We start from the raw sequence: 15,561 nt of genomic DNA, 5'->3' as shown, positions 1-15,561 counted from the left end.
CCTGCCTCTGAATAGCCTTTGGCAAGCCAAAGGGAAGTGCCTGATACTTCTGTAGGATGTGCCTTCCTATTCTTACAGGGATTTTAGAGCTTAAGTATAACCCCAGGGCTTTAAAGGATAAATAATTCAGTTATTTGAGCTCATTTGTTCTGAATATGTGCTAGCAGATAGTGCCCTATCACAGGACAGTTCTAGCACATCTCTCTAGTGCCAGTTCACGGCAGAAGTCACTTCTGACCGAGCAGGCACTTGATGATCTTTCCTGAGAGGGCAAAGCATTTTGAAGTGACATTGCTCTTATCACTCAGTTGTGTACTCTTAACTACAAAAGACCTTGACCTAATGTTCGTAGTGTTTCAAGATTAACCTGTTGCCTTTAGAGGTGTTATATTGATTGTGGTTTGTGTTGCTGCTTCCATTGGGCTAGCATGCACAAATAGCATAAAGAGCCCTAAACTAGGAACATGTATGGCTCAAAAACTGGGAGCACAATACCTCTATTTTAATCTGTGGCTTGAAATTTGCTACAATATGAATATTTCCTACTTCCTCTGCTCTGTCAGTAACATGGATTAATGATTCATAAAGGTGTGTTTTAAGGGCTGGGTATTTTGTGTTTGGACAGTGCTTGCTGGAGTCCCTGTTGCTGCTTCCATTTTCCTTCCGTCTCCTTCCTACCTCCTAGGATTGTTCATACATAAGCCTTTTCTTTTTCCAGCTTTCCCTTTCCTTGGAGAAAAATGACTATTTCTAGCTTGCTGGTGACACCTTTGTTCCCAGCTGTGTTTACCAGCACTGTAGAATCGGTGGATGACAGCTTTTCTTGACCAGAACTGGTAGATTTTCATTCTTCCATTCCAGTGTTAGCAGCCTAGAAAATCAAGTGGAACAGTAGAAGTGAACATGTGTTGACTTCATCCAGCTCCCCTGCAAAATCCAAGCCGTAACTGTATGTGGCCAAAGGTGCACAAACCTCTATGCCAGGATTTTGGGCGTAACTGTGAGCCATCTTGTTCTCAGTTGATGGAAGCTTATGGGGGTACTGGTGAGGAGAAAAGACTGGGTGAAATGTGTTTCAGTCCTTCTGAGGATACTTATGAGGCTGACTGTGACAGTTTTAGCCAGCAAATGAGAACATGAAAGGGTCTTGAACGCTGGATTCATCTTTATACACCTAGATGAGTGAGCTGTGGACAACGTATGGCAAGAGTTGTCACTGACTGAGCCTGGTTTATTGTCCTTTTCTTTCTTGATACTTTCTCAGTTTTAGGGGGATGCTTTTTCGTGAAAGGAGTAAGAAGAGATAAAGTGAAAGCAGAATCATTTGTTGTTTGTTTTGTTTCAGTGGAAAGCTGGTTTCACCAAAATGGAAAAACTTCAAAGGCTTGAAGCTTCAGTGGAGAGATAAAATCCGTCTCAACAACGCCATCTGGAGGGCATGGTACATGCAGTGTAAGTATCAGCCTCCGTTCTGTTGCTTGCTATAAAATGTTTTCTGAGAGACATGTGAGAAGTTAAAGAATTAACGTTGCTTCTAATTAAAAGCTCAAAAACCTCCTGAAGGCTCAGATGTCTCAGGGACTGCCCTGGCAGTGCCATCATATCAGTGCTTTCTTGGAGATGTCCACACAGAAGCTGAGCAGTCCAATGTAGCCTGAGATCTCTGTTTCCAGTTGGTGATCTGGAAGAGGCCCTGGCTAGGGTTCTTTTTTTGGTGGTAGTTGTTGTTGTTGGGGGTTTTTTTGTAGTTTGTTTGTTTGGGGGTCTTTTTCTGTGACATCTGTCTGTCAAAGTGACAGAGCTGTCTGCAGAGTCTGCACATCCTGAGCACTTACATTTTCATTCTTGTTTCAGACCTGGAGAAACGCAAGAATCCTGTGTGCCACTTTGTGACCCCACTGGATGGCTCTGTTGATGTTGACGAACATCGTCGGCCAGAGGTGTGTAGAACCTGAGGACCAGAGTTTATAACAAGATTTTCTAGTCTTTTGGACCTGAGAGCACTGTAACAGTTCTTTGCTCTGTTCCCTACATTTAGAAGGAACCTTTAATACAAAGCAATTTGAAAGCATGTAAGTTTTTTTTACATTGAGATGATCAGGGTACAACAGGAAGGACACTTATTATCTCTGTAACTTGTGTCTGTGTTCTAGTTCAGTGAAATGAATCACAGAAATACAGTTTGAATAATTAAGATGTTTTTACTCTTTCTGGCTGGAGATTGAAGTCAGTGAGAAATGAGAGTGACAGCTGCTTTCAGGACTGAATCGAAGTGACCCTGTGAGATTTTTCTGCATTTTATTTAATTGATGAGTTGTGGTTTCAAGACAACAAGCAATCACTTTTTCCTCTGTCAAGATAACTTCACAAAAAGAGTGAATTTGTCCTTGTGTACTTCATTTTTGTGCTCTTCTAAACATTAATGAAAACTAGTGTCAGCCCTCTGGCTCCTTGCAGAAAACTAGTGAGAGCTTTGATGTGGCACTATGTGACACACTCTCTACTGTGTTAACTCTAGAATAATTTATAGCTCAGAGAAGTTCCAGATGTTTTTATGGAACTGTGTCAAGTTTTTGAAAGAGTAGTGTTGATGCTTGTGTTGTCAGATGAGCCTGGAACACAAGAAAGTTGTGTTAAGGCTCTTATTAGTCTGCTGTCCCCAGTTTAGATGCTGCTGTCTGTGATACATTAAAGACTCACACAGTTCTGATCTGTCTGGTGGTGGTGGTATGTGGCCTCCAAGGTCACATTTCTCCCTGAACATCAGATTTCTATTGCTTTTTGTCCTTCCTAACAGCTTTGGTGTATGTGTGTCCATGTTCATGTAACCTTGTGAAATTCTCTTTGCCTGTTTTCAGCAGAGCAAGTAATGCTTTGTGCATTACATTTTAGTGAATTTATTTTAAAGTTGTGTTTTGGGGTTATTTTGCCATTTCTTAATTATTGGTTCTGGTTGAGCTGATGTGGGAAATGCTGACACTGCAGGCACATGTCACTTGGTTGTTTATTGTGGGAAAGGTGAAGTTAAGTGTTGTCAGATTTACTCTGTGATAGCTCCAGGATAGTGTGGGCTGCTGATACATGAGCTCAAACAGAATTAGCGTGCTTGCTTTGCATATATTTTTTTTAATGCCTGAATATTTGCTTGGAAACATACTGAACATTCAGCCATCGTGTGCTCCGCTGCAATTCATGGTATGTGTTTGTGTTCTCAGGCCATTGCAACAGAGGGGAAATACTGGAAGCGAAGGATTGAAATAGTCATCAGGGAATACCACAAGTGGAGAACATACTTCAAGAAAAGGGTGTGTTGGTTTACATAGTGGAAGTATCTTACTTGAACTTCATCAGTATGTGGTTGCTTTTTGAGTTTTGATGTCACTTTTGCTAGCATACAGAACAAAACAAGTGATAAGCTGATACAGACATACTCATCTGATTAGTCCCTCTAAAAATTGTTGGGTGGGAACCAATTGTGTACGACCAGATCTTAAAAGTGTTGCAAAATCAGGTGCTCTACTGGTACACATAGGACCTATTCTGACTTTAACATCTGTTTTGTTTTCCTTTTGCAGCTACAGAAACATAAAGATGAAGATCTTTCAAGTTTGGTCAGGGTAGGTATCACCACTGATAAGTGGGAGTGTTTATGCTTGTAGAAACTGCAGTCAGTAACAAAGCTGTAACATGCAGCAGCTTGTGTTGATTAAAATCTTAAGACAGGCATCTTACTTAAGGCTTAATTAAGGTTAGACACTTAATGTTTCTGCACCTCAGAAAGCAATGTAAGATTTGTATCTTAAATTGGATAGGGGAGAGGTTGAATGCAAAGTGCTGTGACAGAAGAAATAAGGATCGGTAAAGGTGTCCAGAAAGATCAATCTCTTTGAGGGCTGGAGCATTATTTACCTTATCACTGACTTGTAACTGGCATTGTTGCCTTGCTGGTGTAACTAAATCTGGGAAGATGGGTATGCTACATGTTGCAGATCTTCCTGCTGCCCACAACATTGGCAAATAAAGTGCCAGGATCCTAAAAAAAAAACCCCAAAAGGTGCAGAATATTTAAAGGAGCAATGGTGCTGCTGTCTACTGTGCCACACGTGAAAAATGAAGGCAGTTTTTATCTGCACCAGATGCTCTAGCATTGTCTAGGCAGCCTGACTTTTCTTCCTGTCCTTTGGCAGGATGATGATGTGTTTCTCTGGCAAAAAAGAAGGTATGGCAGAGAAACCCCTGTCCCTATGGAAGAAGGCAGCCTCTTGGATGCAGACATGCTCATGTCCGAGTTCACCGACACACTGTTCTCCACGCTGTCTTCACATCAACTGGTTTCCTGGCCAAATTCCAGGGACATAGGTATTTGTTGACTGTTAGTTATGTTGCAGTGGGAACCTCTGGGAGAAGTCTGGTTTGTTGCTTTGCTGCTCTTCTACTCTTGCCTTAGATATTTATCTTTCTTTGCTGATGCTGCTAAAAATAGGTCAGAGAATATAGCTTGGTAAGTCACGGAATCCCAATTATTCGTCCAAATTTAATTTCTAACTTAGCTTCTTAGGGGACAATATTGCTCTGAATAAGTCTGTAATGAGCAGTATTTACATTTATCAGGGGTAAAGGCATTGTTGTTTATCTCAAAGCATGTATGTCTGTGTATATTCTTAAAGGACTGCCTGTTTATTTTTCTTTGGATATGTCCCTTTGAAGAAGTGCAAGTCAGGTCTCCTGTGAAAGCAATCCCAAGAGCTATACCTTCTGTTGAATCCTAGCTGAAGGCTCTGTGTAAAGGGTCATGAGATGTCCACTCTGCATCATCCTTGCTGCACAGATGTCTAAGCTGTCTGAGCAACTCCAGAGCAACTGTGGTTTATATGAACTGTACTTGAGGCAAAATGAAATGGATGACTGTTTATTTGAAAATCCTCTGCTATGAGCTGTGGTGGTTCAGGTTGTGCTTCCCAATAAGTTTTGTTGTGCAGCAGTGGCAGGACAGGAGGTTTGGGAGCAAGAGGCATCCAAGCTGGGCAATCCCCAGCTGTCAGAGCGACTTCTGGTTTCACCTCTTCAATTTTACTTGTTGAAGCCTTCATTCCCTAATGGATTTGATTTCAGAACTGTGCTGTAGTTATGAGAAAGTGCAGATGCTCAGTTCATTTCAGCAGCAGTTTTTTTTCCTGTGAACACTCTGGCCAAGCCTGGCTGTGGAGTGTGTGTTGGTGTTCTAGCCAAATGCTATATTCCTGCCTCTGCTACTATGCGAGTGATGCGAAGCTAATCTAATGTCTCCTGAATTTTACAGCACACTTAGGAAACGCTGACATGATTCAACCAGGGCTTATTCCTCTCCAGCCAAATTTTGATTTCATGGATACTTTTGAGACTTTTCAGGGTAAGAATCATATTCATATATATATATATATATATATATATATATATATATGTATACAGTCAATTAATTTCTTTAAAATTTCGGTGGTTTATGAACCAGTTTTTAACAGAAGAGTAAATGCTGCAGATCTCTATTCTTTAGAAGGCAGGAGATTTGAGTGAAAGGTGAAGAACACTTGATAGATGTTTTCATTGTTCATTATTTCTAGTAGATACCTACGTGGGTAGACTGCCTTGTTAGTGTGACCTCAGCCCTTTACTTACCTGAGCCCGACAATCATTTTAGGATTGTTTATTCCAGTCTCTGAACCTGGTTGTTAATTTGCCTTTCAAAAGAAGAGCATTTAGACCATAAATGGTTCATTAATTAAAGATGGAAAATAATTGAACACTTTTTAGTGATGAAGTGACTTTTCACTTTGTTTGCCTTGGAACATTTTCTGGTGGTCTCAAGAACTGCATGTGACATTGAACTACTGCTGACAACTTTAATGGCTATGGATCTTCATGGAAGTCAAAAGTCACATCTGTCTTCTGGGCTTGCATGCAGTCTGTGTCAGATAACTGAATTTTGTGGGACTGCACTGAGATTAGCTCTTGCCTACAGCAGACTGATTTCTGTATTATCCACAGCTTGTGTGAAAAGTGCAAGAAGTCTGCTCTGAAGAGCTAACTTCCCCTGGAAGAGAATTCATTGCTGTTAGCAGCAGTTTCATTATTTGCTAAATACTATTGATATTCCTGTGCCTTTTGTTATCTAGCAATGGTGTACCTTGAGTATGAAAAGTAGAAAATTAATAGTGGCTTTTCCAATTTCAGATTTATTCACACCCAGTCGTTCCAGTAATTATTTCCCTTCTGTGTCTGCTGTCAGCTCAGCTACAACAGAAAGCAGCAGCCATTCTTCCCAGGTAAGAGAGGTTGTTAGTGTTTAAAATGGCCCCATCTCAGACATGTATGTGTTATGAAGATTCAAAGATGAGCTGTGTCCTTCACAGAAGGAGTTCAGGGGTCACATCTGAATCAGTAATATATTTCTGTTCTGTCAGTCTCCTGTCCTGCCATCAGGTTCGTTGCCCAACACACTTCCAGCAGGGAACATCAGTGATGGACTGATTACTTCCTCAGAACCTGCTCCTGTCATTCCTGATGCTGTCACTGACCAGCGTTCCAGCATTAGAAGCGAGGGATCCTTCATCCATCCTGACTCGTCTCTCAGTGGGCCACAAACTTTTCTGCCAGTGTTTCAGACGCCCTTGCCACTGCTTCAGCCTGCGACACAGCAGCAGCAGTCCCCATTGCCTGCAGTGCCTCTGAATTCCAGCATAAGCTCTCCACCAGCTGCGTTTGCTGCCCCAGAAACCCAGAAGTTTGGTCTCTGTGAATCCACAGTTATCACCCACACAGCTTCGGCTACGTTGACCCACAATGCCCCTGCCACCACCTTCAGCCAGAGCCAGAATCTTGTCGTGGCAACACAGCAGCCAAGTGCAGGGGTGCCTTGTAACCTGACTTTCCAGACTACTGTCCTGCAGGGGCAGCCCCGGCCCCAGCTGCAGTCCCAGTTGACTTTTGCACTCCCCAAAGTTGTTCCTCTGGCCAGTGCTGGGACAAGGCCCAAACAGTCACAAAAAACAGTGCCTGCTCCGAAGCCTAAGCCCAAACAGTCACAAAAAATAGTGCCTGCTCCGAAGCCTGAAACAGTGTCCTTATTGTTAAAGAATGCCTTCATCACCCCAGGTGAGAAGCACTGGGGCTATGTTTTTCTTTTCTGAGTGGGACTAGGAGGAGGGAGAGACCTTCTTGATTTGCATAAGTAAAAATACAGCTTCCTGAGGGTATCCAAGGAAGTCCTGAATCTGCTAGTGTGTAGCTGGTCTGTACAATGGGATGCTGTGGACTGCTGTGAGGATTCGAAGCAGTTTGGTTGTGAATGTCAAAAGCTGACCTGTGAGAAATGGTATCTCCTTGTAAAATGAGTGCTGACCTTTGTAGGTGATTCAGCACATAGGAGGAGTAGAGCTCTCTGCTCCTGGCCCAGGGAACCCTTGGTTTTGGTGCTAAATGCTGTTCTGATTTATTCTGCCCTTCAGAGCATTCAGTCACAGTAGAGTAGGAGGTGGTAAGGAGATAGCATAGAGTGGGGAGTGGCAGACCTGTCCTTGTCATTGGCTCCCCCAGTTACCCTGGAGAAGTCACTGGGCCTGCTTGTGCATCATCACACTCTGTAACACAATGGTACCTACTTGTGTACATCCTTTGGTAATACTTCAAGTGTATTCTGATGATCATCTTAGGTGTCACTGAAATGCTTTGAGACTCAGTACAGTTGAAGTGGTCCCGGTGGAGGCACAGCAGGGTGCCTCTCACCTACCATAAGTGCTCTCTACCAGGACCTGGGTGAGGAGAATCTTTTCACTGGGGGAGGACTGAGAGTAGACAGGAGGAGATGGAAATCTTTGTTTCGAGCAATCTATAGACTCTTCAGCTGCTTTCAGGAGTTTGTGGTTTTCAGTTGGGAGCCTAACTGACAAGCTGGGACCTCCACATTGGGTGTGTCATTTTGGAGCCTCTGGCACTGCCCAAGGCTAAAAATAGCAAATGTGAGCAGAGAGTTTTGCATGTAGTCATTCTTGTGGGAAAGCTCAAGGCTAGAGCAAGACCTTTTCCTGGGGTTATTGCACACTGGTTTTAGACTTGTGCTGGCTGGGGGCCAAGTGACTTCAACCACCTGAAATGTGCAACAATAATCCAAGAAAAAGCCTGCCTGGAGGAGTATTGTTAAACAGGCTTTAGGAAGGAGTAGGTGTGTCTGTGAGGTCTGGGCATTGTGGTTACCCACCAAAGGAGACAAAAAAAAGTAAAAAACAAAACCAAAACCACAACCAAACCCTCTCACCCCCCCAAAAAAACCCCAAACAAACAAAACCAAACAGCAACAACAGAAAAACACTGCTCAGTAGTAGAACAGACCCACAGAGCTAATTCTGGCATGTCAATGGGAACAAATTGGCCCATTATTAATAGCACTAGGTTGTTAATAGCAGTGCTTCTGTCTATGGTATATTGCAAAGCAAGAGTCTGTGTACTTTCAGCAGCTGAGACATTCACTCATCACCTAATAAAGCATTGTAGGCAAGTCTAATTTTCAGAAGGCTTGTGCTCCTAGCTTGCTTAGTGCTTCTTGGGTTGTTCCTCACCCCATACATCACTTTCCCAGTACTTGATCAGTTATTTCTGGCCCATCCCAACAAATGGCTTTGCTTCTCATCTGAAGTTGTTGCTGCTTTTCATTTCTGACAGCAGCATGTGTTCAGAGATCACAGTGCTCCAAAACTACTGAGACACCAAGCTCAGAGGGCAAATTCAAGGGTTTATGTAAAGACTGGAGCTTTATTTTTGGCATTAGAACAAACATGAGTACTCATTTGGCAATAGAACAAACATGAATGCTCATAACTAAGGTGTTTATGCCTGTCATTTGTGTTCAGGACAAACAAATCATCTCATGACTATGAAACAAATTGCCTTCTCACTAGCATTAGACAGTGATGCGTAATATTTACTGCCCTGTGATACAGGGACTCAAATCTGCATAGGTTGTCTCCTCAAGTCCAAGGTTTCAATCTGCTGTCATCACTTCAGAAGAAATGTTCTGATTTTGAGGGGGAAGTCTGCAGAAGGTGCATGTGTAGGATAGAAACATGAGAAATCTAAAAAGGCATCCAAGTGTGTGCTGATTGTTACAGTTGCCCAAGTGTGGAAGTCACAAGTGACATGTTTGTTTGGCAGCACTAATGCACTGGTAAGAGCAGGCTCTTCAGCTCAACAGAGATGTCCTAAGTCCAGCTGAACGTTAGTGAACAGTGAAAGGGTTGTGGTTCCAGCTTTACATGTGGAAAAGCTCAGAGAATGAACTCCCTGTGTCAGAGTGACAGTGCTCTCTGCCAGATAGACCCAAACAGGGGCTGGCACAAGGCTGGGGCAATCCACAGGCTTTCTAATAAAGGCTGCACAGAAACTTCAGTTGATTCAAAGTGCGGTTGTTAGTCACAGTAGGGAAGAGGATGTTAGGTATGCTGTGTGTCTCCTTGTTCTGCTCTGTGTGTGTCCTTCACTATCCTGATGTTAAACTGCTGAGGTTGGCAGGAACAGAGCTATTCTGACACTTTTTATTAGTATTGTTAAGAAATATACTAGTTGGTTAGTTTAAATAAGTTTTAAACAGAATTAATCATTCAGAGTCTATCATTTAGCATTAGGATGTAGAGGTTACAGCATGATGATGTGTGATTTGGTATGCTGTTTGTTAGGCTTTACTTCCTTAGCATGAGTAGCTGGATTTTGTGAAGCCTTAGGCCACAAGCTGTGAACTTTTGCCTAGATGTGCTGAACTTTTAGCTAGTTAAGCAAAATCAGGCCCTCCAGAGCCAGCATGAACCAGAGGATAAGGAAGCTACAACCATCAGCAGAAGCTGCAGCTGGACAAGATAAGAACAGTTAATGTCCTACCTGGAGACAGAGAAGGAATCCAATAAAGTGTTAGAAGATACCAGACAAGAAATCACCACTGGACCAGAAGGTGTGTGAGGGGCAGGTGCATAGATTTTAAGGGTGTAATTGCCCAGAGATTTCTGCTTGGGGTCCCTCTTTGGAGGCACTCAGCTTGAGCTGCTCCTGCTGCTGTACCACTCCCATTGCTTTTTGTTTAACTGGACTCTGGCACCTGAGCCTGCTGTGGGAAACCAAGGGTCTGAACTGCGGGGGAAACACTGTCCAAATGAGTGTGTGAGCGTGTGTCAGCAAGTCAGTTGGAGTGTCTGTCAGTGCATTGGAACCAGCCTCTGTGGAGGACCTCGGTCATAGCAGTAGAGTGGTGTGCAAGTGATTTCCTGAGTCTACCGTGGACACCTGGACAGTGCAAATGACCATAGCAGTATAAAGGAGATCTGAAGCCAGTGCAGGCTTCAGCAGGCTAGAATGAAACAGAGTAAGTTTGGATTCAGTTTTTCAAAAAGCAATCAGAAGCCGTATCTCTGTCCCCCTTCCCCCTTAGGTGACCCTTAGGACAGTCAGTCTGTTCTTTCTGAAGTCTGGGCAAGAGCAACATTAGCCTTAATGCTGTGTCAATAGCTGTGCATCTGCATTGGTTATATAGGACCATGACTGATGTTAGACTAGAATACTGTAGTGGTCAAGACAATGATCTTGAGTGGGGATTCTGATTCCTGGCATGGGGACAAGCTTCCTGTCCAGACTTCCTTTGAGAAATGTGACTTCCTCTGTAGAAACAGTTGCCACTGTTCACAATTATCTCTAGCTGTCTGATACTACAGAGCTCCTAGTTCTTTAGCCTTCTTTCTGGAATTTTGGTGCTGTTTCCCCAGTGTTTGGTTGTCTTGTGCTTGTGTGTCATGTAAAGCGCCCATGAAGTCAGATAGTGCAAGAACCTTCAGTTGATTTCTGTCACTGACCCTTTCTGGGTCAGCAGAACAATCCAAGAAGTGTGGGTGTGAGAGAAGCAGCGAAGATGACCCTCCTGTGAAACTGGTAGTGTGAAGATACTTCATCTCTCTGATTTACTGGGTACCTCTATAAATTCACCTTGAAACAGTGACAGTGATGCTCAAAGCCTCAGAAATGACTGATGTGTTGGAGTCCCTTGTACTGGATTCATGGGAGAGATCGAAAACTGGTGGCACTTTGTATTGCAATGACATAGTAGCAAATTGGTGCCTGTTAATCCATTCCCCTGTGCAATGACAAATTATGACAAGCTTTTTTTTCCCTTTTCCTGTTGCATTAACTGTTCCAACTTGTGTTCTTCAGCTGCCTTTCAGGGACAGTCCAGAGCTGTGATTGTAACTCCATCACCTTTAAAAAGAGAGGGGATTTTGACGCCAGCCACGTCTCAGTCTAATGTTGCAATTGCACCAGCTGGAATTGTCAGAGTAAGGAGAAGAAAAAAAAAAATACTTGGTTTATTTTTTTTTAGACCTGTTATTTGCAAGTAGTTAGAGCCATAATGTGCTCAGGTGGGCAACTAGCCCACTAAACAGCCCCTGTTGCCCAGCATATGCATTTGTGCATTCAGCATCATGTTTGCATGTTTTAGATTGAGCTATTTTATGGGCCTGGAAGCACTATTTAGTCTTCATGGACTCTTGTCTCTCATGACAGTAAGATTACAAAGAGGCATGTATACACAGCACTGTGAATGGGGATTGTTTGTGCTTGTTACTAATCCTGCAGCAGCTAGGAGCCCAGGATGTCATCTTTCCATTTACGTACTGAAAAACATGCCTTGACTATAAAAATGGGTTTCCCAATATACTGAATGCAGGAAGATGGAAACAGTTTTTAGTATATTATGCAGTTGATGAGTTGTAATACTGCCTTAAGTTATGAAAGGATCTTGGTCTCCTGCCAAAGGCCTGACTTCAGTGCCTGCCAGTTCCTTATGTATTAGCCCTTGTTTCATGTCATCAGATTGTTAATCATGTATTTGCTCCTTTTAGTGAAAGGCAAGGTAACATATCTCTCTCTCTTTTTGTCTCTCTCTCCCTATTTCTCCTTTCTCTCATCCCTTTTCTCCCTTCGCCCCCAACCCCCTCTTCCTGCTCTCTTTTTTTTCTTCTCTGTTTTTCTCTGTACTATTTATGTGCTGTTCCCAGGCTCCCGGGGTGACGGAGTTCCATAGTAACATTCTGGTTGGTCCAGCACAGCGAGCACCAAGTAGTCAACAAACCCAGTCCACAGTCTCACATCTCTTCTCTCCTAGTGTAGTCCAGGATGTGTTGGTGAAAGGAGAGAAAATCTCTTCCCCCCGTAGCAGCTCACAAGTTCCCTCACCTACACCTAGTAAGTTAGAAAGCTGTAAGCATTCTCTCCTGCACAAGTTAAGTGTGTTTCCATTGGTTAAGCAGGGTGTAAATGGGCCTTGAGGATCCATGGATAATTTTTGAAGAAAAAGCTTTTTAGGGCCTTCTACCCTACAGTTTTGGTTGCATCCAAGTTGTTTGCCATTTTTATCTTGAACTACTGTGCAGCATTCCCACAAACTGCCGTTTTGTGCTTCCTATAAGTGGCTCTTTCCTACAAGGATGTCATTTCTACTATGATAGTCACCAAGAAATTCAACCTGTTTGGAAGGTATCTGTGCAGAGCGTGCTGGGTAGGGTTATTGTTCAGTATCATAACTATAATGTTGATTTGGAGAATCTCAGACACAATTCTTTTTAACAGTAGGTAAGTGCAAAGACCCCTTTTGCAGGCATGTCAATATGGTGGTATCTGGGCTGCTTTTAGGGCCATGCTTTTGGTTTTGCTGGTAAATAGCTTGTTAAGTGCCACCATCATGTCCCAGGCCTTTAGATCCTCAAATGAAGGAGTCTAGCAGGATGATGGGATGGCAGCCTATGCCTTCAACATGTCTTTGCTGATGTGTGTGTGAAAGGAGTATTACATGCCATTATTTGGGATGTAGTAGCTTTGTGCTGTGAAATACTGAAGCTTCTGCAGCAATCTTGACAATTTCTAGCATGTCATTGCCTCATTGATGAGTGCAATTCAGTTGCTAACTGTATTTCAGCTCAATTCTGAAGAGAAGCTTCTCAGCAGTTAGATTTGCTACAGAGTTGTTTGCTAATGTGACTTGTCTTTTTTCCTTCATGAAGGTCGAGACTGTGAGAATTCAGGCCAAGCTTCCCCCTGCACCTCTGAGCAGAGCCCCAGTCCGCAGTCTCCCCAGAGCAGCTGCTCAGGAAAACTTACCACTGACCCTAATATGGCTGCATTTAAGGTGTGTGTCCTTTCTTTTGAGGTGCTCTTCTTTGCCTTTCTAGCTGCTTTTCTGTCCTCATGTCTGAGCATGGACCAGAGGGTTAAGCTGTGCTTCAGGAACAGTGGAGTATTTGTGCCTGATGTTTAGCTTGCACCACATCTATGCTGCTCTGTTCAAGTTAAAATATCAGACCTTTGTCATCTACTCTGATCCATAGGGATGTATGACCAGAGGGGCCAGTCTTAACTGTACTTCTGCACGTCCTTATGGTCATGACAGCAGTTCCTGCTGAGACACGCAGGAGTGCTGTGACAGGTCTCAGTTTACTTGGTCAACAGTTTCAGGCTTAGTCTTCTAAACCATGGCTTTTGCCATTGTTCTGTTGAGGGTCTTCAGTCTGCAGGGCTCTGGCTATTGCTGAGAGGGGAGTTCTTGACCTCCTGGGTTACTTCCATGTTTCCAGTAATGCTATGCTGCTCCACAAACTCTGCAAGTTATACCTGTAAAACACTTTGAGAATTACTAGGGTAAGAACTTGGTGGTCCAGAGATGGCAATTGCAAGCCAGCTGGTCCTCATACCTAAGCTGACCTTGTCAGAACACTGTGATGGTATGAGAAACTCAGCCACCAAAACCCTCCAGTGCAGGGCAATTGTCTGTAATCCTCTCATTCATTCTGTTGTCGGTCTTGCTGAACCATTTTTCAAGTGCCAAGGCTTTTTTGTCTTCTCTGTCTTTATGTATCTGAGTTGATGTCAGTTTGATTACTCTCAGGGCAGAAAGTTTAAACACTTGCGACCTATGATTGCACTGGATTCTAGTTCTGCTGCAGAAGAGAATCAGAACTGCCCTTTTCTGAGCATGCTGCAAGTTACTCATGGAAGTTTTAAGTATAAATGCTCACAATTGGTAGTTGCAGCCTGTTCTTGCTGCTGAAGAGCAAAAGAACACAGGAACTAGGACTGGCCTATGGTAAGAAAGTGGCCACTAGATGGAGGAGTGTTCTTAAAAGTAAGGACACTGCAACGAGATAGGCTTTATAGCCGTTTGAACACACCTGTTTTACAGGAATTGCTTTGGATGTGTGCTGTTAGTAACTCATTTGTAAGACTACAAAACCAGTGGTGTTTGCCAGTCTCTTGTGTGTGTTCTTTTTCTCCTCTGCATTGCTAGTTGGACTAAACAGTTCTCTGTGGCTGGGTAATACTAGTTTTTCAGTTTGGCAAAGCATGGGAATCTCAGTTCTGCTCTTGAGCCTACATTTTCTGTATTTTTGGGCAGCATTTTCATTGCTTTATTACATTGATTTCCTCCATTATAAAATAGGTTGATGCTGAGCTACTGCTAGAGAACCTAGCCCTGCCCAGAATGCATTCTTAATGTGCAGCCTCCTTATTTACTTCCAAGAATTTTGGTTGAAACAGCTTGTAAATTTGTAGCACTAGAAATGAAAACATGATTTTCTGAGGAAGCCTTTATCCTCAGGCTAGGCCAGAGTTGTGGATTCTATTTTTCATTTTCTTTTTTATCAGTCTGCCTGCTACATCAGTAGACATTATGGATGTAGTAGGAACAAATGATATGGATTGTTTTAAACTTAAAAGCTTCAACAAGACCCTGACTCCTTACATGCCTCAATGAATGGACTTTGACTTCAGAAAAGGAAATGGTGTAACAGTCTTAAACAGAAAATTTTACTTTAGAAAGAAAGCCTGCAAGGAATTGGATTTAATACACTAGCCGCTTCTTTTAGTAAATGAAATCATTGTTTGCAAATTTATGCTCATGTGTCTTTGAGAAGACTGTGAATTCAACAAAATGACACTGAATGTGAATAGCTGGAACAGTCATAGCAGTGGAATGGTAAAAGAGCACAGCATACACTGAGCTAATTGTCTTTATGCAGAACCGAAGAATGAAGCACATTTCAGAACAAAAACGAAGGTACAATATCAAGATTGGTTTCAGTACTCTGAACAGCTTGGTTACAACCAACTCCAAGTTGGTAAGTAACTTGGCAGCAGCAGCTTAATGTGGCATATAAGAAAGAGCCATTCTGAACAGTCTTGTTAATAAATATAATCTCCCCACTGTTGATGGAGAATGCCAGTCAGTCAGTGGAGATATTTGAACTCGGGGACTTGGGAAGGGTAATAAATCCATAGCTTACAGGCAGAAGAGTGTGTGAAAGCATTTTATCTTTTAGACATTATTCTTCTGATGCAGCTTCAAATGCTGAAGAGGTCTTGTTGGGTGAGATGCTGCAGCTTTAAAAACAACAGGGAAAGAAGGAAAACTGACCTTGGCAATACTTGCCCTTGAGACCCCAATAACGAGTATTTTTGTCATGTTTGCAGCAAAAGATGACTTTGCATTTAATGTTAATGTCA

The 15,561-nt window shown here is 42.8% G+C and overlaps 1 protein-coding gene across 2 annotated transcripts in view; it reads left to right on the top strand.

Annotated features, from left to right (window-relative positions):
- The window catches only part of MLXIP (MLX interacting protein), a 53,433-nt gene that overhangs the window by 27,594 nt on the left and 10,278 nt on the right, over positions 1–15,561 (top strand). Inside the window, exons 2-13 of one of the 2 annotated variants that reach the window (XM_068163446.1) lie at positions 1,346–1,452; positions 1,855–1,940; positions 3,216–3,305; positions 3,576–3,617; positions 4,188–4,359; positions 5,300–5,389; positions 6,208–6,299; positions 6,438–7,128; positions 11,218–11,339; positions 12,063–12,249; positions 13,065–13,189; positions 15,078–15,176. In XM_068163446.1, coding sequence (XP_068019547.1) covers positions 1,346–1,452; positions 1,855–1,940; positions 3,216–3,305; positions 3,576–3,617; positions 4,188–4,359; positions 5,300–5,389; positions 6,208–6,299; positions 6,438–7,128; positions 11,218–11,339; positions 12,063–12,249; positions 13,065–13,189; positions 15,078–15,176 — 1,903 coding nt within the window. The remainder of the gene's footprint in view (positions 1–1,345; positions 1,453–1,854; positions 1,941–3,215; positions 3,306–3,575; positions 3,618–4,187; positions 4,360–5,299; positions 5,390–6,207; positions 6,300–6,437; positions 7,129–11,217; positions 11,340–12,062; positions 12,250–13,064; positions 13,190–15,077; positions 15,177–15,561) is intronic. The other variant, XM_068163447.1, reaches the window with a different exon arrangement.

This window comes from Melanerpes formicivorus, unplaced genomic scaffold (genome assembly GCF_026170545.1).
Source record: "Melanerpes formicivorus ecotype bairdi unplaced genomic scaffold, bMelFor1.0.p_v2 SCAF_72, whole genome shotgun sequence".
NCBI classification, from domain to species: domain Eukaryota; kingdom Metazoa; phylum Chordata; class Aves; order Piciformes; family Picidae; genus Melanerpes; species Melanerpes formicivorus.
The sequence above is the reverse complement of the archived record's forward strand: the minus strand, read 5'-3'. Positions and strand labels throughout refer to the sequence as shown.